The sequence below is a fragment of the Mandrillus leucophaeus genome, unplaced genomic scaffold, assembly GCF_000951045.1.
Source record: "Mandrillus leucophaeus isolate KB7577 unplaced genomic scaffold, Mleu.le_1.0 Scaffold20, whole genome shotgun sequence".
Classification (NCBI taxonomy): Eukaryota; Metazoa; Chordata; class Mammalia; order Primates; family Cercopithecidae; genus Mandrillus; species Mandrillus leucophaeus.
This window is the reverse complement of record NW_012102032.1, coordinates 5,907,220-5,935,129: the sequence shown is the minus strand read 5'-3', so window position 1 is coordinate 5,935,129 and position 27,910 is coordinate 5,907,220. Positions and strand designations below refer to the sequence as shown.

At 38.0% G+C, this 27,910-nt stretch overlaps 1 protein-coding gene across 1 annotated transcript in view; it reads left to right on the top strand.

The window, feature by feature from the left end:
- Positions 1-27,910, top strand: part of ANKFN1 (ankyrin-repeat and fibronectin type III domain containing 1) — a 330,330-nt gene that overhangs the window by 216,555 nt on the left and 85,865 nt on the right. Inside the window, exons 6-7 of the mRNA XM_011979240.1 lie at positions 13,412-13,606; positions 15,394-15,507. Of these exons, the coding sequence (XP_011834630.1) occupies positions 13,412-13,606; positions 15,394-15,507 (309 nt within the window). The remainder of the gene's footprint in view (positions 1-13,411; positions 13,607-15,393; positions 15,508-27,910) is intronic.

Here is a 27,910-nt window from a genome sequence, read left to right as displayed (position 1 = left end):
AGTGCAGTGGCGTGATCTCGGCTCACCGCAAGCTCTGCCCCCCAGGTTCACGCCATTCTCCTGCCTCAGCCTCCCCAGTAGCTGGGACTACAGGCGCCCGCCACTACGCCCGACTAATTTTTTTGTATTTTTAGTAACGACGGGGTTTCACCATGTTGGCCAGGATGGTCTCTATCTCCTGAGCTCGTGATCCGCCCGCCTCGGCCTCCCAAAGTGCTGGGATTACAGGCATGAGCCACCGTGCCTGGCCTACAGTTGAAATTTTAGCCTTTGTGACAGCCCTGTCTTATGCTACTGGGAGTCACAGATGTCAAGTCTTAGTGTGCACATATACATTCATTATGTGTATCCTAGACAGACACAGACCCACACACACACATGCGTATACACCGAATGTATGGAAAAAAACCTTCAAGTATTCCAGTAACTTAAACTTTGCGGTATCTTTTGTTGTTAATTCTGTTGTTATTGTTTTCCAGACATTGTTACAGAATTTGGTTGTAGATGTAGCCCTAGTTGTTTTTATTTTTACACTATTTAATAATATGGACCAGTAAGAATGGTGGAATACCTCTTAGTTTCAGTCTTTTTACCCTTTCCCTTAGCTACATTCTCCTTCTCTCTAGTCCCTCTCCCCTCCTTCTGAATTTCTTGGTGAATGCCTCCCTCTCGCTTTCTCTCAGATGCTGCCTGTGGAACTAGAAAGTGTCACTCAGAATTTGTTGTGTCCAGTTACTTCATAAAATGCAACTGCAGAATTGCTGTCATTTGAGTATGGTGCAGACACCAATGTTACAATTTTGGCAGTCTCGTCAGGATGCACCACTCATTTCTGCAGTAGTAAGGGGTTCGTGTTTGTGCTGGGACTGGTCAGGCCATGTCTTAAGAGGTGTGACTATAAACTAATGAGGCTGGTTTTATGTAAACAAACACACGAGAAAGTCTACAATCCAAGCGAATGTTATCCTTCCACATGGTCCTCCTGGGAGACCCCACACTTGCCCCAACAGTGCTGCCATTGCTCTGAACACTTTGGAATTGTCCTCGGAGTCAGTTTATGAGAAAATCTGACTCGTTGCTGAGAGTCACACCTGATTTTTGTTCCAAAACAGCATTGCCTAGCGTCATCACCCTCTGTGTTCGCCAGACTTGGCTTCAAATTATTTAGAGAGATTTCCTGAAATCAAATCCACCCTCAAAGGACAAAGATTTGCAGCCAATAAGAATATGTAAAGAACAAGCCTTAGACAGGTCTCTAGAATGAGCCCTCAATATTTTTTTCTGCTTCACTAAAATAGGGGTATAGATCTTCACCCTAATTTACAAATCTGTTCCTCGAAACTCATCTTATACTGCGTACTCCTCACCCACACCATCCTCCATTCTGTTCCTGTAACCTGCCAGGCTATCTTACCATAGGGCCTTCGTACTATTCCGCCTATTTGGAATGCTTGAATGCTTTTAATCTTGTTCATTACATGGCCAAATCCTTCTTAACATTCACATTTCAGCTTATATGTGACATCTTCAAGAGAGAGGCTTTCTCTGGCCACCAAGTCCAAAGTCTAAAATGACATTTTCTCATCACATCACTGTCTTGTCATTTTGTGCATAGCACTTATGATTTTTCTCAGTGTTTTTATTTGCTTATTTTCATCTCTTCTGCAATAGAACATAAATTCCAAAGGATAGCACCTCTCTCATTTATTACTGAATCCCCAGCAAACAGTAGACACTCAACTGAATTTAATTGAATCAATCCCAAGCCTATTTCTTTGGAGGGGGGTGAATATATTATCCCTTACGAAGAGAATGATTTTGCTTAATGTTGGGCTCATTGATCTTTTTTATGTTTTCAAATAATTATTTAAACACCAGGTGGCCAAAGCCTAAGTTCCTGTTACCTGTTCTTTGAGTTGATAGTTGCATTTTTCTGGTTTTTTGCTTTAAAATATTTAATTGACAAGATTGTATATATTCAAGGTGTACAGTGTGATGAGTTGATATACAAACGTGGTATAAAGATTATCATAATCAAATTAATTCACAGATCCATCACCACCCATGCTGTGCATTAGATCCCCAGATCTTGTTCATCTTCTAATCAGAAATTTGTATCCTTTGATCAATATCTCCCTATTTTCCCCACCCCTAGCCCACGGCAACCACTATTCTACTCTCTGTTTCTATGTGTTTGACTTTTTAGAATTCCAGATTTAAGTGAGATCATCCATTATGTCTTTCTGTGTCTGTCTTTTTTTACTTAGAATAATGTCCTCCAGGTTCATCCATGTTGTTTTATAGTCATCTTTTTTTCTTTTAAAAAAATTTTTAAATATACATGCAACATAGCATATCTTCTCCTTGTCAGAAATGGAAAGATTATAGATAAAGTTAAAAAGTATCTTTGATAGCCCACCCAACTCACCCCCACATGCACACACAATCTAGGTTCCCATCCCTCAAAACCCCAAATATATTCATTGTTATCAGTTTAGAGGGTATGCAGACTTTTCCCCATGATTTTTAACATAAACACAACAACAATAGAATTGTTTGGGGTGCAGCTTTTAAGTTAAACCCTTAGAAAAGGCTAAAAATTAAATTTCTGAGGTCAGAGCATTCTGGCTTCAAATCCCACAACTGACCTTTTATAGCTCTGGGAAAATTCCTTACCCTCTCTGTGGCGTCATTTCTTCGTTTGTAAAATGGATATAATAATTGTACCTAACTTGTATTATTATATATTGCTGTGTAATCATTACCCCCAAACAGCAACTAAAAATAATAGTAAATGTTTGTCTCATGTGAGTCTGAGATCTGGGAATGGCTTTAGCTGGATGGTTATGGCTCAGTCATCATCTCATGGGACCCCATGAGATTGCTGTCATTTTAAGGCTTGACTGAGCTAGAGGACCCACTTCCGAGCTTACTCATAGTGGCTACTGGCATGAGCCCCGCATTTCTTGCTATATGGGTCTCTCCATATGGCTACTCTATGACATGGAAGTTGGCTTCCCCCAGAGAAAATGATCTAAGGAAGAGAAAAAGAGAGACCAGCCAAGGTGGAAGCAACAGTGACGTTTATAACCTAACCTCAGAGGTGACATAGTGTCATTTCTGCAGAATTCTGCTGATCTCACAGAACAGCACTGGTACAGTGTGGGTGAGAACTATACAAGGGTGTGAATACAAGCAGACATAGGTCACTGCAGGCCCTCCTGGAGGCTGGCTACCTTATTACCCATATAAGATTGTTGAGAATTAAGTGGAATAATACCATTAAAACATTTATCACATTACCTGGCCAATTGTAAATGATTTCTAAAAATTGTTAGCCAACCTAACTTTCAAAAACAAAATAAAATGACCCAAGAGTTCCTGGTAAAGAATTTAAATATTTTACCCATTAGTTATATAGTTTGTATTCCAAAACACTTCCCAATAGAAGCACTTTTTAAAATTTGTATAATTTTATGTTCTAAAACTACACTGTCCAACACAGAATCCACTAGCCACATATGACTATCAAACATTTGAAATATATCTCTTCCATTGACCAATGGAACAGAATAGAGAGCCGAGAAATGAAATCATGAATGGATGGTAAATTGATTTTCAACAAAGGTACCAAAAGCATACAATGGAAAGAGAATAGTCTCTTCAATATATGGTGTTGGGAAAACTGGATATCCATATGCAGAAGAATGAAATTGGACCCTTATCTCATACCATATACAAAAACCAACTCAAAATGGAGTAAAGACATAAATATAAAGCCAGAAACTGTAAAACTACTAGAAGAAAGTATACAGGAGAAACTACATGACATTAGTCCAGGCAATGATTTTTTGCGTATGATCCCAAAAGCACAGATAGCAAAAGCAAAAGTAGGCAAATGGGATTAAAACAAACTAAGAAACTTTTTCACAGCAAAGGAAACAACAGTGTTAAGAGGCAACCTGTGTATTGGGAGAAAATATTTGCAACCTGTACATCCAGTAAGGGATTAATGTCCAAAAAATGTAAGGAACTCAATTCAACAGGAAGAAAATAAATAAACCAATTTAAACATAGGTGGCCAGGTGCGGTGGCTCACGCCTGTAATCCCAGCACTTTGGGAGGCCAAGGCTGGCAGATCATGAGGTCAGGAGACTGAGACCATCCTGGCCAACATGGTGAAACTCTGTCTCTACTGAAAATACAAAAATTAGCTGGGCATGGTGGCGGGCGGCTGTAATCCCGGCTACTCGGGAGGCTGAGGCAGGAGAATTGCTTGAACATGAGAGGCAGAGGTTGCAGTGGGCTGAGATTGTGCCACAGCACTCTAGCCTCGCGACAGAGTGAGACTCCAACTCAAAAATAAAAATAAAAGTAAAAATAAGCAAGGAACCTGAATAGGGTTTCTTAAAAGAAGACATACAAATGACCAACAGATTTATGGGAAAAAGTGATCAGTACCTCTAATCTTCAGGAAGATGCAAATTAAGATCACAATGAGAAATGAGATATCATCTAACACCTGTTAGACTGGCTATTATCAAAAAGATGAAAGATAAGTGTTGGTGAGGATATGGAGAAAAGGAAACTCTTGTCCGCTGTTAGTGGGGATGTAAATTAGCACAGCCATTATGAAAACTGAGTGGAGGTTCCTCAAAAACCTAAACATAGAATTACCATATGATCTAGTCATCCTACTTCTGGGTATTTACCCAAAAGATTTGAAATCAGTTTGTCAAAGAGATGTCTGCCCTTCCATGTTCACTGCAGCACTATTCACAATAGCTAAGTTATGAAATCAGCCTAAGTATCCATTAACAGACGAGTGGATTTTTAAAATATTATATATTATATATATACACACATAATTGAATACTATTCAGCCTCTAAAAAGGAAGGAAATGTTGTCATTTGTGACAAAATCGATGGAATTGGAGAACATGGTGCTACGTGAAATAAGCCATGCACAGAAAGACAAATATCTCATGTTCTCATTTATTTAGAGTCTCGTGGACTCTAAAATGATTGAACTCATAGAAGCAGAAAGTGGAACGGTGGTTACAGAGTCAGGGGGTTAGGGACAATGGGGAGATGATGGTCAAAGTGTACAAAATCTCAGTTAGACAGGAGAAATAATTGGCTTTATTAAATTTATTGCACTATGTCATAAATATAGTAAGTAACAGTGTGTTGTACATTTCAAAATTGGTAAAAGAGTAAATTCCAAATGTTCTCACCACAAAAAAAAAATGATATATATTTGAGGTAATGAATATGTCTAGTTAGCTTGATTTAACTATTCCACATTGTATTCACAAATCATAACATTACTTTGTATCCCATAAATACATATGATATTATTATCAATTTATAATAAAATAAAATTTAAAAAAGAAATGTGTCTAGTGCAAATGAATAAGTGTTCTAAATATAAAATTACATTGATTTCAAAGTCTTAGTACCAAAAATAACATAAAATATAAAATTAATAAATTTTATATTGATTACATGTTGAAATGGTAGCATTTTGGATATCTCGAGTTAAGTACAATATATTATTAAAATTAATTTCACCTATTTATTTTTGCTTTTTTATTGTCATGACTAGCAAATTTTAAATGATGTGGCTCACACTATACGTCTATGGACAGCACTGAAAATATTGGCAGAAGACATGCTTATCTTGTTTCATTACTTAAACCTCCAGTGATGTCATGGGGCAATCTCCTTTGAATTTCCCAAATAATCCACTCAAGTGTCTTGCATGTTGTGCTTTTAGAGAAGATGTCCATTTTCCCCTTTGAGTTTGATGAGTACCAAAAATTCCTTTCTGTGTCATTTGTTCTGGCTTCTTAAGAAATCACCAGTTACAATCTAAGTTATATAAGGACTTTGTGAGTCAACATTCCACTGGAAAGTTGCAGAGAACACTTCAGATCCCCATGTCTGGGTGTAATAAGTTGTAGGAGAAGAAAGTTTCACAGTAATTAAAATGAAACGTTTAATCTCCAGATCTCTAAAACCTTTTTGGAACCACATCTCAATGTCCCTGGGAAAATCTGAAAATGTAATAACAACTTGAGACCTCAGTGAAGCCAAAATGAGTCTTGCGTCCTGAATCTTAAGACGGGTAAATTGGAACCAAGTTTTGTGTTTCTCTGGTATAAGAGTTTTCGAATTAAAAATATTTAATATTTAGAATTCCCCTACATTACTTTGTCATTCCTACCTTAAAACAAGTCAGTGGTGAAGTTGTTAGAAGGTTGTCGCTTATAATCAGCAAAAATAAATTTTATTAACTGCCCAGAGTATATTTGTTACAATGCAAGGTTCAAATCTAAGTGACCTTGTTTTCTGCCTTGAAATAACAGAGTTGAAATTGCTATCACTTTACTAGTATATATGTCTGAACAGCAGCTAGGATGGAAAAATTTTATTTGAGGCAAGAGGGGTTTTTGATGGAAGAACATAGAGTTATTTTATAAAACAAGTATTTTGATTTATTTTGTGTGCTTTTAAAAATATAAGATCAATGGATGCAATAATAATAAGCAAACCTCCACTAAGAGAGTCTTCTATGTAAAGATTATCATTAGTTTGTTACAAGTTATAAGACAAGTGCTATTATAATGCCAGTTTTGCAAATGAGAAACCTGGGCTCAATATAGCAGAGTAACTGGTTAGGATCACCCATATGTAAGGGCAGCGCTTGATCTATAGGACCCCAAAGCCCTTTTACCACGTTGCTTGCAGTTTGGAAGTACAATCACACGCGCATAACATTTCAGTCAACGCTAAGCTATGTATATGGAGGTGGTCCCATAAAATTATAAGGGAGCTAAAAAATTCCTATTGCCTAATGATGTTGTAGCTGTCATAACATCACAGTGCAATGCATTATTCACATGTTCGTTGTGATGCTGGTTTAAACAAACCTAGTGTGCTGCCAGTCATATAAAAGTATGGCACATACAATTATGTACAGGACACACTACTTGATAATGACAGTAAACTACTATGTTACTGTTTCATCTATTTACTATACTTATCCTTATTTTAGAGTGCACTCCTTCTACTTATTAAAAAAATGATGAACTGTAAACCAGCCTCAGGTTCTTCAGGAGGTACTCTAGAAGAAGGCATTGTTACCATGAAAGATGACAGCTCCATGCGTGTTACTGCCCCTTAAGAACTTCCAGTGGGATAAGATGTGGAAGTGGAAAACCGTGATATTAAAAATGTTGACCCTAGGCATAGGTGTAGGCTAGTGTGTGTGTTTGAGTCTTAATTTTTAACAAAAACAGTTTAAAATTGTTTTTTTAATTTTTAAAAAGCTTATAGGATAAGGATATAAAGAAAATATTTTTGTACAGTGGTACTGTTTGTTTGTGTTTTAAGCTGTTATTACAAAAGACTCAAAAAGTTTTTAAAAGTTTATAAAGCAAAAGACTTACGGTATGCTAATTTATTATTGAAGAAAGAATTTTTTCTACATTTAGTGTAGCTTAATTGTATAGTGTTTATAAAGTCTACAGTAGTGTCAGTGATGTCCTACGTCCTTACATTCACTCACCACTCACTCACTGACTCACCCAGCGCAACCTCCAGTCCTGTAAGCACCGTTCAGGGTAAATGCCCTATATAACTCTACCATGTTTTATCCTTTACGCCATATTTTTAGTATTTTTAGTGTACTTTTTTCTATGTTGTAATAGATTTAGATAAACAAATACTACTGTCTTACAGCTGCCTATGATAGTCAGTACAGCAACATGCTGTACAGGTGTGTGGCTTAGGAGCAAGCAATAGGCTATACCATATAGACTGGATGTGTGGTAGGCTGTACCTGCCAGGTTTGTGTAAGTACACTGTGTAATGTTTGCACAACAATGAAATTGCCTAACGATGCATTTCTCAGAACATACCCCAGTCAGTAAGTGACACATGACTGTAATAGGAAAGCATATTTCAGTTCAGGATAAGGAAATTTTCCAATTCGGTGTTGTATGAAAATGGACAAGGTCATCTCAGTAAACAGTGAGTTCTCCTCATGCAGGAAATTATACAGGACCAAGGGTACTAAAGGAGAGGTATCTGAGGTTGGTTGGAAGGTTTCCTTCTAACTCTGAGATGAAATGATTGTCTTACTGCCTCATTTTGTCATCATTAAAAAAGAGGAACATACCAATAATAATGGAAAAGCTGTCACTAAATCGAAAAATGGCACATCATTAGTAATGGATAAATATGTCCGTCTTTTTCAAGCAAACCAAATAAATTGTTCCCTGAAATCCTTAAAAATTAAAATTAGTTTACATTTTACACTCGTTGTATTTTCAAGCTTTAAGCAATTATCAACCGGGCCCAAATTTAGCAATTGCAGGCAAGGGCAAAATTAAGAAACTGTAAGTGGCAATCCATAGGTTAGATTCTAATGGTGAAGAAAATCCCTTCAATCCCTGATCATTATTTATCTCGGGATTTAAACAGTAACTCTAATTGTATTCTTTGAACACAAAGTTCCCGTGCCACCCCCCACCCCATCCCGTAGTTAATTAGCTGGGTAGGTCTTATAACAAATATCCACTCAGAAGCACTGGGAGGTAGAAATGCTGTTGATAATTAAACACCACAATAGCACAGAGCCTGTTTCAGGAGCCACCGACTGGTCTTGCCCCTGCCGACTGCTTACCACACAGTCACAGACCCTCCATTGTGCTGGCATGGCTGCTCAGAGGGACAGCTGCTTGGCTGGAGAAGGGACCAATTGCAATGAGAGAAAAGACCAAACCTTGCAAAGAGATCAGGAGTATGGCCTCCAGGGAAAAGTGTCCTGTGGGTGGAAGTGAAAGGGGAATGAATCCAAGAAAAAGAGAAGTGGATGGGCAGGAATGATACAAACAGACATAGCCTTTCTATTTTCTAAATCAAACCAACCAGTCAAACTGAGTTCACCAATTTCATACCAAATAGATAACAATCAAGAAATTGCAATATGTCAATAATAGGTTGATTTGTATTCTATTTGGTTTAGAGAAAATCCACCGAGTTCTTTAAGGTTTAGATGAAGATCTTGAATAAGTCATCCCATCTCCCTGGGTCTCAATTTCTTCATCTTTAAAATAAGGAAGTTGAAAATGTCCCCATTCTGCCATCAAATCCAGAGGGTAGTAGTTACACTTCTGTAACACCAGATGTTAGTGACAATGAACCTGATCATTATAGATATTCTGACACCACTGACTCTGATACACAAGTTACAAAAGTCTGATTTTTTTTTTTTTATCAAGAGGGATAAAACACCATGAAAACAAACTTGAATAGACTGAAAATTTACCTTTTTTTTTTTAATGCCAATAGGACATCATGTCAGATTACCAGTTATAGGAACAATTCTCTTTTCCTGACCAATCTTGTTTTACCCCATGCATCCCCAGGGTTTTGATACTTGTCGTCCAGTTGAAAACAGGTTGTGTAGCTGTGTCATGTATATACCTTTTTGTGTCAAAAGGACATTTAAAATTCAATTATGATTAGTAAAAATGGCACTTTTCCATTTTATTCCAGTTTTATAAAAAGTAAAGACAGACTGATGTGTATACTTAGGAATTTTTTCCTTTTGTGTTCTGTCGCCAACGAAAGTGGCTAAAGAGCTTTGTGATATACTGGTTCACATCCTACCCCTTTGCACTTGTGGCAACAGATGAGTTTGCAGTTAGCTAACAGAAGTTTCCAAAGGGTTTTGCTACATTCTAATGCATGTATTCGGGTTAGGGGAATGGAGGGAATGCTCAGAAAGGAAATACATTTTATGCTGGACTCTGGACCATACACCATCTCCAGCTATTTACACACACCTTTCTTTAGCATGCTACAGTTATTAATCTGGACATTGGAGGAATTGGCCACTGTCACTGCTTGTTGTTTGTGCATTTTTTTTAAAGCATATTGGTGCTAGAAAAGGAAGCTAAAGGAAGTGAGTCTGTATTGGGGTACAGGAATGAACCTTCTGCAACATCTTAAGATCCACAAATGAAAGGAGATAAAAATAATGTCATAGGTAAGAAACACAGCAACAATGACTTAACCATGTAAATGTGGAGGCTATCAACAAAGAATGGGCTTGACACATTATAAAAAAATTGATAATGATTTATTTAATATGATTTCTCAATTGTAAAAAAAAGAAAAGAAAAGAAAAGAAAATGCCCCCATTCCAGGGTGGCAAAAATAGAAATGGGATTCCCAGAACAATTTTCAAGCTTCCAAAAAGCCTAACTATCACACCATTACTCAAGATAAACTACACAGTCTAATATAATTATCATATTTACTTGATTCTACTTAAAATTTATTAACTCAGTTTGTTAGGTTGATTATCTCATTCTGAACAGATGCTGCTTCTATTGATGGTTATATACGTCGTTAATAATAGGGAGAAACCTGATCACTTTATAAGTCAGCTGGTTTGGTAGACAAAAAAAAAACTTTCAAAAGAGGGTGTTTTATTAGGCTATTAAAAAAATCCACTGGAAAAAATAAATAAAGGTTTGCTTGCTGAAATGGTTGGAAACCAGTGGCTCAGTCAGTCCTTCTCTGACTTGTGCATGCAATTACTTTTCACAACAGATGCAAATGATAGTCTCAAGGGCACCTGTGGACTTAACCTGGAAAAAAGGGATAGAGTTTTACCAAGTTTCCCTTTTTTCAAAATCTTCAATTTTTGAAAACACTTTCCATTCTTCTCCATAATAGACCTATTTAATTTCTAAATAATATGCTTAATCAAAATCTGCACGTAAAATTAGATGCTCCAAGAAGACACATTCTTTCCTATTGTGTTTTTAGAGATGATTATTTCTCCCCCTACTTCACCCACCATCACTACCATATTACGTTAGAGTTTAGATATCCCAGTTTGAGGTGCACTGGGATCTAAATAATCTTGCAGGGCTCACCCAGCTATAAAATTCTGTCTTTAAGTTTCTGAAGAGGCAAAATGCATTATCTTGAAGAGATGGAATTCCTTTACCATTATAACGCAAATTGCATCTAAAGCCTAGAAGGAAAAGGAAAATGCAGAAACAAAATGTGTGGCTCTAGGGAAAGCAGAAAAATTGTCAGAAGGAGCCAAGCATAGCTCAAGAGAAGCTGTCCATCTGAAATGCCACCTGGAATTCACACCAGTAATAACTGTTGTGGATATAAAAATTAATAGGGGAGATTTCATAGTATTAGAAAAATTTATTTTTATAAATCATGTGTCTATCACCCAAGTGTTGACGCATGCATGCAATTCAAACATCAGGCATACAATAAAAAGCTCACTGGATAACTTAACAAGGACAATTCCCCCATTTTCCCTATAATTTGGAGTGGAAGAAGGAGGGGGGAGTGGGTAGAGAGTGCAGTTACTGGGTCAATTAATCAACCTGAAAACTGTGACACAAACTCTGACGCCTAACCTATGTCTAAAAATACACAAATGTATACGAATTTGTTTTAAACTGTCAATGCCTATATTTAGGACCTTCCCAGCAAGGCTATAATGAGACTGTGTTTGAGGGCTTCAGTCATAGCAGACTCTACCATTAATCTGAAGTTAGTTAAATTAACAGCATTTAGTACTGACTTGTCAATCTCACTGCTCCAGGAAATTGCACCTTGAGGCTACTAATATTGCCAATTTTTCCACTGGAGTGTGCGCCCGCGTGTGTGTGTGTGTATTTTTTTTCTCCAGAACCTCTGCGTTCATACCCCATCATTGCTTCCCTACGTCCACAGCACTTATATTATCATTTATTCTGGCCTCCTTTAGCCTTCCCCAGGGATTCTGCATAGTGTAGCTGCTCAGTGAAAGAGTTTTTTAGCTTTATATTTATTTGTTTATTTTTCTGTCATGGCTCATGACTGAGGCTTTTAAAAAAAAGTGTGACAGTATTTAGAGTACATGATTGACTGCTACAGCAACATTCATTAACCATGACAAATCTGCAGCGAAACACAGTCCTGAGTGTTCTAAACAGCAACTTTAAAAAGAAAGAAGAAAGAAAGAGAAAGAAAAAAGACTCAACTCATTTTTCATTGACCTCATCTGTAAATAAATTTAGACTGATGGTGCACAGAGGCAATAATAAATTAGTATTCATTTCCTGTAATTAATGCAAACATGCCTATGAACACAGAGAATATGAATATATAACCACCTAATTTCCATTTCAAAATACACCTAACAAATTTTCACTTGAGTTATCTTCACAATATATTCCCCCTTAATTAGAAGAATGAAATAGTTATATTTCTTTCCCACCCACCAGAGAGAAATATTGTTTTGGTCACAGGGAGTGTCAAACACATTTCAGCAACAGATCTGCAGGACTTTATTCTGGTTTACTTGGCTATTCTGTGATCCCCTACCATATTCCCATGCTGAGGCCATCTTTTGTCACTTAACCAGAAGGGGCTCTGAAGTGACCAAGTGACCATCATGGCAGGCCCTCATATGCATAACAGCCATGAGGAGATCATAAGAGGCAGCCTCACTGCTCACCACAAGAAAGGGAAATGTTCCTTGCCATTCATTGACATGAACACAAGGGCAGGATGGCTAAACAATCTGATGTAAACCAAAGAAGACTATCACATATTGGGTAAAATAGAAATAGCATGCTCTCCAACCTCTCTCAGCAAGAGGGGCTTTATAGAACTTATCCTTTTGAGCGTTGGTATCTCTGGAGATCATTCCTACCATTATACCACAATCAAAGATCAATTTCTGATCACATTCAAGTCAGCCAGTCATCAGAACTCACTAGCTCAGCTGTGGCAGCAGTAGTGGAACTCTTTGTAAGCAATAAATACATTGATTAACAATAATAAAACTATGCCTCTAAGATACGCATACAAAAATGTCTATAAGCTGGGAAGAATGTGTTAAAGGCAGAAAATCTGAATCAGGTGCTACCAAAAACAAAACAGAACTTCATCAGAATGCAACTTGCCTCATGGATGACTTTTCCTAGGGTCTTCCTGGCCGTACGGAGTTTTGCCCCTTCGTGTTTGTCCTTCCGGAGGTCATGGCAACAAATGTGTACTCTCTGGATGAGAAGTGGTCCTTTTGGGTACTTGATGGTGGAATTCTAATTAGCTGAGTTAAGCAGCTAATTGAAGTGCGTGTTATAGGAGGGCCAGAGAGCAATGGGAATATATTAATGTGATGAATTTACCACTTAATCTGATCGTGTCACTAATTAGACCTTATCATAGTAAGGTACTTGATAACAAACACAGATCCCACTTTTCCCAGGCATTTTTTTTTTTTTCAAATCATAGTAGACTCTGGGATGTATCCTTCCAATGAAGGAAGCATTTCCCCAGAAAGAAAGAGGTAATCCCATTTCTTTCCCTTTAGTTGTCAGCCTGGAAAGCCGAGCAATGCACCTCAACACACTGGTCCAGGAAGCCCAGGAGAGGGTGAGTGAACTGTCTGCCCAGGTGGAGAATGAAGGATTCACTCTGGACAACACAGAGAAAGAGAAACAGCTGAAAGCTTGGGAGTGGAGGTATCGGCTCTACAGACGCATGAAAACAGGCTTTGAGCATGCCAGTGAGTATAAGCAGAAAACGTCTACGTTTCACTAGACTGAGCTTCAGTTTGAGACAGCCAGGCCTTCTTTTAATGACTTTTTTTTTTTCCCCCCCCCAGCTCTACAGGGTCATGGATGGCCGTTGTCAGCCTGTGTGGAGCAAGGGCTCTGAGAGGCTGTCAAAGGGTCTTTTGTCTTGCTTGAGTTTCTGGCTCCTGATGGGTGCTCTGACCACAGCCATGAGGCTTCATGCCTCTGGCCTCTCTCCACCATGTCACACTCATCTAGCACTTTCCACCCGCTATGCCCTAATGCCTAATGACCTGGATGGTCTGATGCCCTAGGTGGCTATATTTTGGGATAAGGAGGTGGAAAAATATTTGTTTGCCTGTTTGTCCAGTTTCTGCTTCAAGCTCAAGTTTAAGTTGTTTTCAACTCTCCACTGCATTTTTTATATAGAGCTATAAAGTGAACTTCAGTTAACACAGGCAACCGAAAAGAACAGTCAGTCAACTCAAGAATTATGCTTTTGTCTGCACTTCCATTCTCTTTACCAATTCTTTTTGTTAGTTTAAGAAAAGCCTTCTTTTTGGATAATACTCATTAGCACTGAAAAGTAATGCTGAGTGTAGCTCCTGACATAAAAGCAAAATATAAAATTCAAACACTTGTGAAATGTTAAACTCTCATTCTAGAAGGAGATCTTATCTAAACAGCAACAACAAAAAATTAGGCTTGAAATTTTAAATATAAGGGAAATTTCATTAGTTTGAAAATTCTCTGCCTCTGCTGTAGGAACCTTAGTTGTGATGTAGACAAAGACCAAAGACAGTGATGATGTTTTCTTAAGTACTACTGTACACTAAGTACCAAATCTAGGCCTAATCCTTTCTCTTGGAGCAAATAACTTAGCAACATTAATGAAAGTTTGATTTCAGCATCAACGCTCTCCAGCAAGGCTGGAGGGTGCATGGGTTTGTTTAAAGAGATTCAGCACTTGCTTTAATAAATGCATTTGCTATTGTTCCTCATTTAGGACAGCGTAATACTAGAAACAGACATTTTTTCAGACTTGATGTCAATTTTTGTAATTTTCTAAATTATAAAACACCTTCTACGTGTTAAGCAATACCAAAAGCCATCAGGAGTCCTTTAAAACCTGAGGTTAGTGGACATGACATCCACCCATAAATTTTTTTCTCAGAAAATACTGCTCATTTGTAATAGGAGAAAGCCTGAGAGCAAGGTGAGTTAGAATTCTATCAATACTGGAAAGAGCCCAGAAGTAGGCATCTGAAGCCAGGGGCTGTCATCCTGGCTGTTTGTCTTCACTGTGTTCTTGAACAAGGAATTTGGCCACTTGGGGCTGCAGTTTCCTCACACCAAAAGTGAGGGTGCCATTACTTGCCCTTCCTACCTAGCAGGGCTGCAAAAAGCCTCCAGTGAAACGATGTACTTTATAAAACATAAGGGTGTCCATAGACAGTGTAGGATCCTGCTATCCCTTCCTGCCCTTCTCTTCACTGATCCAGCCCAATCTCCTATCATGTTTGCAGGATGCTTTAGGAAGGCTTAACTGGTATTATTTACCTTTTCGGAAAATGTTCTATTGCTCAAATAAGACCCCAATGGCAACAAATAAAAGCCATTGAGACATCTAATGAAAATGTTCAAAAGCAAAAGCTATTAGGCTCTACAAACAAATGTTTCCATAGTGTGTATTTCAGGGTATCCTTTGAAGAGGGAGGAACGTTGTTTGAAAAGGATTTGCTGTGTTAAGATCCTTGTGTTTTTCCTTCTGTCCCAGGAGCCCCTGAGATGCCAACCAATGTCTGTCTCATGGTAACCAGCAGCACATCACTCACTGTCAGCTTCCAAGAACCTCTTAGCGTCAATGCAGCTGTAGTTACCAGGTATAAAGGTACTGGACCCAAGGCATTTTTTTCATCACTCCTTCTTAAAAAAGCATCTGCTATTTGAGAATCAATTGTGCATTTTTTTGTGTGTGTTTTTCCTGCTGATAGGAATGTGTTTATCCCATTAACTTTTGGAGTTGAAATATTTCCATAGGCGCTCATGTAAAGGAACAATCAAGTGACTAAGAATGTCACAGAAAGGAAGAACCACAAGACCAGACTGTCATTTCAAGCCCCTCAATTACTGTTTCATTCATGTCTGCAGAGGTCCTGCTCTATGCACAGCGTAGGGCTGGGGACAGGTCTGAGTAGGAAACACTGAAGAATCAGACTTAATCCAAGGATCTGAGGGGCTGTGATATGGAACATACTAAATAGGGGTAAAAAAAAATAATAAGAAGAACTAAAGCCAGGTAACAGGGTTGAGGTTTTTCAGAAATGCAGATAAAGGACATTGGAGGTCAGGAAAGAACAAATGGAAGATAAAATGGTGGGATCAGTAAGAGTCCCCTGGGGTGGAGGTGGCATTCAGGCCTGGCTATGAAGGATAAATAGGCTTTGGACTGGAAGATACTAGGGGGAAAGTAAATTCCAAATGGAAAGGACAATGAACGCAAGTATAAAAACAAGAACATACCAGAACAGGTAGAGCAAACTAAGGGAACAAGTAGAGGGAATAGAAAATAGCATGGCTCCAAATGAGCGTAGGGTCATGAGAAGGTGCAGTAACATGTTAAGATTAAAGAAGGAAACTAGGATCAACAGATAAAGATGGAATGAGGCTTGAAATTAAGGCTCAGGAGTTTAGACTTTATGTGATGAATTCTGCAGAACCATTGAATAAGGTAGGGACAGGATCAGAGGTAGACTTTTGAAAGATTGGAGTGGTAATACTGTGTATGATTTATTGAGAGAAATACAGATTTAGAATAAGGAATGAATTATGAACCTATTCAAGAGGAAGTCATGACAGCCTGACCTGGCTACGATGGCAGCCCTGGAAAAAGAAAAGGAAAGCCCAGAGGAAAAAGGTACTGCAGAAGTATTGTGATGATAACATCTAATGCTTACATAGCACCTACTATGCACCAGGCACCATTTAAAGCCGTTTAAAGTTTTAACTCTATTTAATCCTCACAGTGATCTCATGAGACAAGTATTGTTATGATTCCAACTTTGCAGATGGAAAAACAGAGGCAATGAGAAGTTAAGGAATTTGCCTAAATGCTTACAACAGAGCCAGAATCATCACGTTATGCTGACTCTTGAATACGAAGAACAAAAAAGGAAAGCTATTTTCTGGATTCACAAGGATGTATGGAATTACACTGAACAGCCCTAAAAGCTGATAAAACTCTCCACACATATTCCAGGGTTCCAGGCTACAGTGTGGACTTCCTTTGCATTCAGGTCACTATGGCTCTCTCTGCCCACAAACGTGTCCAAGTGGTGCACATGCCTTCCTTTCTCCTTCTCAGGACTGTCCCTCGGGGGAACTTCATATGTCTCTGCAAACTTTACTCTGCCCACACCCTGTAGCTTTCTTGGGTACTTAGAATTTTCCAGATAACGCCACTGTGTTTGTAATACTTTAGATAAGGCAGCATTGAATTGATTATCCCTGGATTTTCTGTATCAGTCTAAGAGAAACCAGCCTTAGGGTAGTAAGGACAGCAGATAAATGAAACCACCCAGGATGGCCCCCCACAGCCATCCTTTGAAACAGCTCTGATACCTTCTCTTGGTTGTCTGTTCTGCCAAGACTGAAATTCAGAGCAAGTGTTTGTAGACAATGTTAGATATGGGTATTTTCTTTTCTTTCTACCTCCCTCCAGCTCAGGATTTTGATGAAGAGTTTCATCAGTGCTGCCCACCTTGACATTTCCTTCTTACTTTGATGAGTGAGCTATCAGGAACCAGTGTGTCCAGACTGTCAGCAATTTAATACTTACCCGTAATGCTGGCAAATTCTATCCGCATTCACATATTAACACTTCTCATCTCAGGAGACTTGCATTTGGGTGAGGTTGAAATGAAAGGTCACAAGTGGGTTCTGTTAGAGACTGGAGGGGATTAATTAAGCATTATAAATAGAATTGTCTGTTGCATTATGCAGTAGGTTTCCTTGTGTTAATTTATAAGGTCATAAATTGAGTCCTTAACCCGACCACTCTCAAGGGTTATTTAGAACAGCTGGTAGACTACTATATCCACAGGGACAGCAGTGCAGTTTTTAATTCAGGGGTTGAAATCATTATTTAACTATGAAAATATTAGCAAAATTACCCTGAGACAGGATAATCATTTTATTTGCAAAAAAAGAAAGAAAAGAAAAAAAAGAAACAATTGGGAAATCTACAGAATGAAATGACAATTATCTAATTGGTTAGAGGGAAAGTTTGCCCCTGCGGTATTCAGGGTTTGGCAAAAACATCTCAGACTATTCTCCAGAATTTCTGGGTTCAGCAAAACCTCAAGCCTATTTTGACAACTCAATGTTTTCCTCCTTCATGCTTAAGCTAGGGTATATTTGAAAGGAAATCTAAATCCTTCTGTTTCTCATTTGTTTACACTCAATGCGTCAACATATTGTTTTATAAGAGTTCGCTGATATGTAGACATCTTTTTAAGAGCATCTCTTTTGAAGTTTTCTTCACACCATAGGGACATGCACCAGGCCAACTGCCATCACAGCTTGGAGATTAAAGGCATCAATTTCCACATCAAATCTAGGAAACAGTTTTCAGTGAGACCCACGTGATTTTTTCTGAATTTCCCCCTGAATGCAGTAAAACAGGGCTAGGAGAGCTACTGTCTGTTTCTAGGTGTTTTCTCCTTGGATTCAAAGGAGGTTTGCATCTTTTGGTCTCATCTCACCCATTTTTATGGCTGACAGAGGAAAACCTATAGTTATTTCAGATGCTTTGATGCTTTGGACAATTGCCAGAACTTTGTTCCACATTTTCTCCTCACTGCCTTGGGTCACCTGCCTGAACCTCTCATTTGCAGATTATGTCATTTCTTTGCAGGCCTGAGGCAGAAAATATTTGCAAAAGTGATTTTACTGCTCCTTGCAGGGTCGGGGGATGGTTAGGAAGGCATCCTGAAAGAGGTGCAGTACAATACCTCTTTTCCATCCACAAGATGTAACATTTTCTAGTTTTTCTTTTTTTTTCTTAATCGGGCCTGGAAGTGGCTACACCTTGGAGTTTGCTAATTACAACAAGCTGCAGTAGTTGCTGCATTGCCTGTGTGCAGTACCCGGGTTCTGGGTGGTACCCTTGCCCGTGTCTTTTCCTACCTCATTCCCTAACAGATTAGAAACCACCACCCTAGTTCCTTCCTACAAGGACTTGTAATAGCAAATTGTTTAACTGCTCGTCACTTGATGACGTTTTTTTTAAAGTAAAAAGCATCTCTCCTTGCAGAAACTGCCAGGGCCCTTCAGGAGCTCATAGTGTATCTGCTTCTGCAGAGACCAGGCCCATATCTCTGCCAACTACCACCTTCAGTTTCCTTCTCAGGAGAAGCAGCCAAAAAATTCCAGGGAGGTGTATGAGGGCATTTCAGCTTCTAGGAAGGAGAGTCTACCATTGGGACATTAAAACCCTCAGGGTCGATCATTTATAATAATAATAATGAGAACTTGATCATAACCTGATGACTTGGACCATCTTTTCTACAAGACTGGAGAAAACCCTGACCTTACAGAGCGTGGGTGCCCATTGCTGTGTTATGTATTCTTTTTACCATTTCTGTTTTTTCCTCCTACACCTTGTAGTTGAGTGGATAGTTACCTATCAAGAAAAATGCATTCCATTAAAGAATATAATTATTTCTATGTTTAATTATTGAAGGACTAATCTGATCATAGGTATGAGGTAGCTACCTTCATTACTAGACTGAAGTGATACAATTCCACAAAGCAAAAGTATTTATAACTTTCTTTAGCCTCTTTGGGGAAAGAGAGGTGAGGAGGAGGCCAAAGGTTTGCAGATGAGAGCAATGAGGAGGAGCAGGAAATGTTGTCTAGAGGACATGAAACTTAGTGGATTAACATTTTTTGTGTTGGGGTGAAAACATGAAAGTGGGGTTAGTGACTAAATGTATGATGGAGAAAAATAATAAGTCTGGTGGGGATGAGAGGATGAAAAATGAAAGGCAACACTGCTCAAGAGTCACTTCTTCTAAGCTGCTAAGGCTTCTACATCCTTACTCATCCTACTTTCATTCACTAGTTGCTGAGTTGTCAGGATCCGGCCAATTTATTCTCCAACCGTCTTGTAAACCACCTCAAAACCTTTCTCCAATAATGTATATTGTCAAGAACAGCTTTTCTGCATTTTCATCATTTAACAAAATGTTAACCCTCAAACAATTTTGTATAGGAATATATATACATATAAAAGTCAGGCCGGGCGCAGTGGCTCACACCTGTAATACCAACACTTTGGAAGCCCGAGGTAGGCGGATCACGAGGTCAGGAGATGGAGACCATACTGGCTAACACGGTGAAACCCCATCTCTACTAAAAAATGCAAAAAATTAGCCGGGTGTGGTGGTGGGCGCCTGTAATCCCAGCTACTTGGGAGGCTGAGACAGGAGAATGGTGTGAACCTGGGAGGTGGAACTTGCAGTGAGCCGAGATCGTGCCACTGCACTCCAGCCTGGGCGACAGAGCGAGACTCCATCTCAAGAGAAAAAAAAAAAGGTCAAAGTCCTTCGCCCTTCTTCCAATCATATTCATACCTCAAAGTCTGTAGTGAGTTTGATGTATGTCCTTACAAATTCTTTTTCGATACATATATGCACATGGATATGTACAAAGATTTATAGTTTTGTTTGTGTGCTCTAATACAAATATTATATTGTTTTTCTAATCCTACAACTGGAGTTTTTTCCACTCAGTGATATTTTTACAGTTCAACAGTATAAATTACACATCTATGTAAATGTGTTTGACTTCTCTTACAGTTGTATAATATTCCTATTCCACAGAAAGGTATAATCATTCTCCTATTGATGGATATTGGTTATTTTAATTTTTTCTGTTATATAATGTTACAATCCTTATATGTGTCTCTCTTTTATCTGGAGAATATTTTTCTAGTATTTTTAACTAGAAGCAGAAGGGACTGTTTGTGGATTCACACACTGTCCCATTGATCTGTCTATACCAGTGTTACTATCACATATACCGTAATTTTACAGTATATTTTAACATCTGGTAAGTCAAGTTCCTCACCATTACAATCTTTTGCAAAATGTCTTTGTTATTCACACACATTGTCTTTTACAAATGAATTTTAGAATTGGCCTGTCAAGTTCACTTTAAAAAATCTTATTTGTTGGATTTACATCATATTTCTAAATTAATTTGGGGAGAATCTCATCCGTGAGCTGTCTTCCTAATCAGGTTGAATTGTATATATTCAGAACAGTCTAATTATTTTCTTTATATAGATATTCTATATTTCCTATTGAGTTTCATGCTAGCTATATTTTACAGTTTTTGTGGCTGCTGTGAATGAACTCTCTTTTCAGGACATTTAGTTGTGGGACGATAGAAGAGTATTGCTAATTAAAAAAACATTAATTGTCTGCTCTACTAAAATCTCTTACTAATAGCTTTTTATCAGTAAATTATCTTGCATCTCATGAGTTTTTTTTTTTTTTGCATATTGTCTTTAAGAAGGATGCATTTGTCTCTTTCTAATTTTTTTTTCTTTTTCTGATCTCAGTTCTTTGACAAGAATCAATGTGAATTCAGTTCCCACTATATTGTGAACAGTAGCTGTGAGAGTTGGTGTCTGTCTCTCTTATCTGCTTTTAGCAAAATTCATATGATATTTTACCATTAAGTTTGACTTCTACTGTAGGTTTCTGGTGGATACCCTTTATCAAATTAAAGAGGTCTTATTTTCTTACCAGCTTAGTAAAAGTGTTTTTGTTTTATTTTGTGTAAAAAAGATATGTTAAATTATATCGTGATTTTACTATATTTTTCCTAGAAATCATCATTTTCATCTGGATTACGATTATTGATACAGTGTTGTTGAACATAATGTTTAAATCACTGTGATTATAGTCCCTTTAATATATCAAAAGCTTGTGCTTTTGTGCCTTTTCTTTTAGAATTATTGAACATTTGACCGTTTTGTTGGTTTGTTTGAAGAGCTTTTTGATTCATAAAACCTGTTTTTTGCTTATTTTCTATTGTATTAATTTTGGGTTTTAATGTTACCAATTCCTGCTACTTTCTATGGGCTTACTTTATTATTTCCTTACTAGTTTTGTTTTCTTTTATTTGAAACTTAATTTACTTGTTCCTTTATTTTTCTTGTTTTCTAATCCATGGGTTTAAGGCTACAAATGTTCCCCTGAGTACTGTTTTGTCCATATCCAAAACGTTTAAAATGTAGTATTGTAAGTATCATTTATTTGTAAACAATTGTAATTTGTTTCACTTCCATGTTAATCCAAGAGTTTTTCAAGGAATCACTTTAAATTTCCAAGTGGCCAGATTTTATTTGGTGTATTTTTATTGTTAATGTCTAATTTTATTATGCACATATTTTAAAAATCCAAAAATATGGACTACAGTCCTTTTGGGAATTTAACATTCTTACTTGTGGCTAACTACTGAATAAGTTGTATATATGCCATATGTGATGTTTGAAAAGAGTGTGTAAACTCTTTAGGTTATAAAGTATGAATGTGTATGTGTATTGTTTAAGAACCCTGATTTTTCCTTAAAGTATTTGTCCCTTTGGTCTTTGATCTCTGAAAAAGCTGCTTGATTTGTCTTGCTTCATGCAGTTTGACTTGATTTCTATTTCAGTTGTAGTTCACATTGCTTCGTCTATGTTTGCATTGCCTGCTGTCTTTTCTCTCCCTGTTGTTCTCCTTTCTAGGACATTTGCAATGCATTGTGTCTTGTAAAGGGTATATGGTTAATCTATATGCTCAATCTAAGAGTCTGTCTTTTTTCATATACACATTTAATCGTTTTGTCCCAGGTGATATAGGGGATTTTTTTTAAATTTGTGCTGAAAAGCTTACAATGAAAAGTAGGCAGTGGTTTACTTCATTCTTCCTACTCTCTTCTCAGAGTCAGCCACTTTTAACTTTTTTTAGTTCTATCAGTTACCTCTAATTAATAAGCTTCTATGGCTTTTTTTTTTTTTTGTAGACGGAGTCTCATTCTGCCACCCAGGCTGGAGTACAGTGGCGTGATCCTGGCTCACTGCATCACTGCCCCCTCTACCTCCTGGGTTCAAGTGATTCTCGTGCCTCAGACTCCCGAGTAGCTGAGACTATAGGTGCATGCTACCACCACCCGGCTAATGAGACGAGGTTTCACCATGTTGGCCAGGCTGGTCTTGAACTTCTGACCTCTAGTGATCCACTCACCTTGGCCTCCCAAAGTGCTGGGATTACAGGAATGAGTCACTGCACCCAGTCAGCTGTTTCTTGATTTGTCAATACCTATGCAATTATAGCTACAAAAGAAAAGCCCTTAACTCTCATAATATTGCACTCCTCTGCACTCCCTTATTCTCTCAATATAGCTATATTTCTATTTTAATTGTCAACTATGTTTATACATTATGAGTGTACACATTTTTGATGTTGCAAAGTCAAGCAGTGTACTATGATTATATTTCCTTTCCCATGTATTTTCTTCATATCTCTAATTACCTTTTTTCTCTTCTACATTATTTACAATCAACATAATCTCATTTCCTTTCAAAAGTTCCTTTCAGAGTATTACGTATTTCCCCAAGAGTAGTACCTATTTTCCCTCTCAGCATATTCTCTACTCCTGTTCCACTACATGGTAATAACTCATTAGGGTTGCCATTAGGGAAATGCAAATTAAAACTGCAATGAACTATCACTACATGCCTATCACAGTAACAAAGAGTTTAAACATAGTGACAGTAGCAAATGCTGGCAAGGGGTTGGAGAAACTAGATTGCTCATACATTGTGGGAATGTAAAATGGTACAACTCCTCTGGAAAACTGTTTGGCAATTTCTTAAACAATGGCAATTTCTTAAACAAACAAAAGAGAAAAAAAGAAAAAACAACTAAACATGCAACTACCATACATCCTACCACTTGGCATTTATCCCAGAAAAATGAAAGTTTACATTTATAGAGAAACCTGTACACAAATGTTTATAGCAACTTTATGCCTAGTAGCCAAATTGGAAATAATCCAGATGTCCTTAAATTGGTGAATGGTTAAACTGTGGTATATCCATACCATGGAATGCAACTCAGCAATTAAAAAACCAAACTATTTATACATACAACAATCTGGATGAATCTTCTGAGAATTCTACTAAGTAAAAAAGGCAATCCCAGAAGTCTACATGTTACACAATTCCATTCATGGAACACTTTTAAAATGATAATAGAAATAGGGAACAGATTAGTGGTTGCCAAGAGGAGATGAGGGAGAGGGAAGAGGGTGTGTATAGCTCCCTTTCTTGTTTTCTAGCTAATGGATGCATTTTAAAATACCTTGTTTACCTTTTAAAGGATTTAGAGAGAAAAGGGGTAGGTAGGCAAGTATGTTGGTTTGGCCTCTTGATTCAAGTTCCAAGTCACTTCTTCTTATTCAGGCTGTATGCTCAGTAAACATGACCTCAGACTAACATTAGCTTAAGTCAACACTTGTGGAAGTATATCTGGTATTTCAAAAAATTGTGTAAGTTGGCTAGAGACAAATATAAAACTGAGGTTTTATGTCAGTTGGAGAAGGATTATTCTTGACATTGATTTCTTCTTCTTCCTATAATATTTGGAAAATTATAGACCCACGGAGTATTAAGAAGTTTTTGGAATATGTGAGTTTTTTCCTGAGATACGAGTTCCTTGAAGGTGGAAACCATGCCTTTTTCATTTCTTTTCCACACCTGCTACGTTACACAAGCATTGGCCTTCTTTTTGCTCTTGAATAAGTTCCCCCCCAACAGGACCTTTGCACACGATGGTCCCTGTGCTGGGTACACTGCCTCTCCTACTCACTTGCCCACTGATTGTTCAGGTGTCTTTTAAAAGACATTTCTTCGGAGAAATGTTTTCTTTTTTTTTTTAATTTTTTTAGAAAATTTTACTTTAAGTTCTGGAGTACATGTGCAGAACATGCAGGTTTGTTACGTAGGTATATGTGTGTCATGGTGGTTTGCTGCACCTATCAGCCCATCATCTAGGTTTTAAGCCCCACATGCATTACGTATTTGTCCTATTGCTCTCCCTCCCCTTGCCCCCTACCCCTTGACAGACCCCAGTGTGTGATGTTTCCCGCCCTGTGTCCATGTGTTCTAATTGTTCAACTCCCACTTATGAGTGAGAACAAGTGGTGTTTGGTTTTCTGTTCCTGTGATAGTTTGCTGAGAATGATGGTTTCCAGCTTCATCCGTGTCCCTGCAAAGGACATGATCTCATTCTTTATTATGGCTGCATAGTATTCCATGGTGTATATGTACCACATTTTCTTTATCCAGTCTATCATTGCTGGGCATTTGAGTTGGTTCCAAGTCTTTGCTATTGTAAATAGTGCTACAGTAAACATACATATATATGTATCTTTATAGTAGAATGATTTATAATCTTTTGGGTATATACCCAGTAATGGGATTGCTGGATCAAATAGTATTTCTGGTTCTAGATCCTTGAGGAATTGCCACACTGTCTTCCACAATGGTTGAACTAATTTACAGTCCCACCAACAGTGTAAAAGTGTTCGTATTTCTCCACATCCTCACCAGCATCTGTTGTTTCCTGACTTTTTAATAATTGCCATTCTAACTGGCATGAGATGGTATCTCATTGTGGTTTTGATTTGCATTTCTCTAATGCCCAGCCATGTTGAGATTTTTTTTCATATGTTCGCTGGCCACATAAATGTCTTCAGATAATCATTTTCTAAGTATTTACTATAGACCAGGCCTATCATAAGTGCTATTATGCCCTCACCTTTTCTTCAAGGTAATATTTACAGCTGCAAGCATCTGTTTATTTGTATAGTATATTTTTGTTTAAACAGATTTCTTTATTATAGAACTTCTTAGAGTCTTTCACATCTATTATATATAATAAAATATGTCCCGAATTTAATTTGACCATCACTGGATGTTTCATGGGGAAAATGTTTCGTGGAACCTTCAGAATATTTAGACCAGGAATTCTCAAACCAAGCTGAACGTTAGAATTACTGGTGATCCATGCCAGAGCCCCTTCTAAGACCAATCAAATCTGAGTCTTTGCAGGGTGAAGGCCCAAGAATACATATTTTTAAAGAGCTACTAAGTGATGCTAATGTTCATCTAGGCTGAGAACATATGGTCAAGTTTTTAATATCTATCCCTCCCACCAGACTGTAAGTCTCATGTAAGCAAGAATGTTTTGTTCATCCCTGTATTCCTAGCATAGGATGTACCCATATATACAATGGGTACTCAATTAATCAATGTATTTATTCATTAACAATTTAGTGACAGCTATTATGTGTCAGACTATATTCTAGGCAGTGGGGATGTAGCCATAAACAAACAGACAAAAATCCCCGTCTCCATGGAGCTTACATTTTATGGAGTTATAATAATATATACTAAGTGGTTCCTACATGCCAAGCCATGTTCTTACAACTTTATGTACATGAATTGACTTAATTCTCACAGCGTATCTTTAGGAGGCATTATTGCGTCAATTCATGGTTGAGAAAACTGAGATACAAGGAGGTTAAGAAATTTGTGCAAGCCCTTAGTAAGTAAGGGCTGAGCAGGGAGTTGAACCCATGCAATGTTGCGCAAGGGCCTGTACAGTAACCACCAGCAAATCCTGGGTGAGAAAATGTCTCTGAATTAACAAACAAATGCATGAATTGGTCTCTGACTCACCTAAAGCCTAAGGAAGTGTCCTGCTCATGATGGCAAGACAGTCATTTAGCCCCATCTCCCATATTCTGCTCTACCCCAACAGGTCCCTTAGAGGGCGTCTCTAGCCTTGGAGTGAATAGCTCTACACACAAGGGATGCACCTCCCAGTAGGGCAGCTTTTCCATTGTTGAATGGGAGTTTCTAACCTTTCTGTCTTGTGTCCTTCATTTTAAAATCAGGTGGGCTGAGTCACAGATAAAATAAACACACCGTGGGCACAGCAAACACACTACAGAAACTCCTAATCTTCTCCAAATACTTCACACGGTATGGAAAAATTTCAGAACCAACCAAAAATAAACAACTGTTGAGATGATTTACAGTCTGGTCTATAATCAGGCTCAGGGTCTATCTGGCTTTCTCAATCTCAGGACCATCTGCCAATCCATTTGCTCCAGATTGTGGAATCGGGATTAGCATCAGAAGTTAGAGGAACCATATTTCAGAAAACTTTCTCTAATATTTACTGTGTATCTATTATATGCCTCGCATTGTGCCAGCTCCTGTCGTATGCAAAAGCTCTCTGATAACTTTCCACTGATTTTAGCTCTGACCTCCAAGAGCACCCAGGAAGTCTGAATAGCAGCTCTTCTAATATTTGAAATTGCTATCACCTTCCTCTTTCTCCTGCCTTAGGTCATTTTGTTCCAGGCTATAAAATATCCCCTGTTCCTTTCATTGGCCTTCGTATGGTATGGTGACTCTTTCTCCTAAGTGTAAGGCCCACAGTTAAACAAAACCTTCAGTCCTGTGGCCTGAGTGGCTCTGATACCAACAGAATTGAGTCTTTGGCTATTTGGATACAATACCTCTGAGGAATCCACCTAAAACTCTTCCCACCTAAAGTCACTGCAGGAAAGAGTCCAGTGGAAATTTCACCATTAACTCAGTCTTTAGACATGTTCTTTCCTTCCTCCAAACCTTTTCTCTGCCCAATAAACCCTTAGACATCCTCCAAAACTTTGTGCAGGCATTGCCTTCACAAAGCCCTCACTGGCCCCCACCTCCCGCCCATACAGGACCAGCCACTTACATTCTCTGTAACACTTCAGTGGCCTGCGAACATTATTTTCACTGAATACATTAGACAACATGACATTTATTTGCATGCCTGTCTCTATGGATAACTTGAGGGCAAAAAGAAATTACACCTTATTAACTGTCAGTGCACAGTACCTGGCTAGTTGTTGAGCTGAACTAAACTCTTGATGAGAAACAACTATGAAAGCAAAAATTCTGTGTAAAAGCAAAAGGAAAACACAGGAATAGGTATTATTTGTTTGTTATTCAAAAAACCTTCAGCTAGGTAATGTGGGCACAGTGAAGATGTATTATACATGATTTTTCCCCACAGGGAGCATGTAGTTCAGATGTCATTTACTCATTCATTCACTCATTCATTTACCTATCATTCAACAAGCACTGCTGAAGTTCCTACTATGTGCCAGGCATTTTT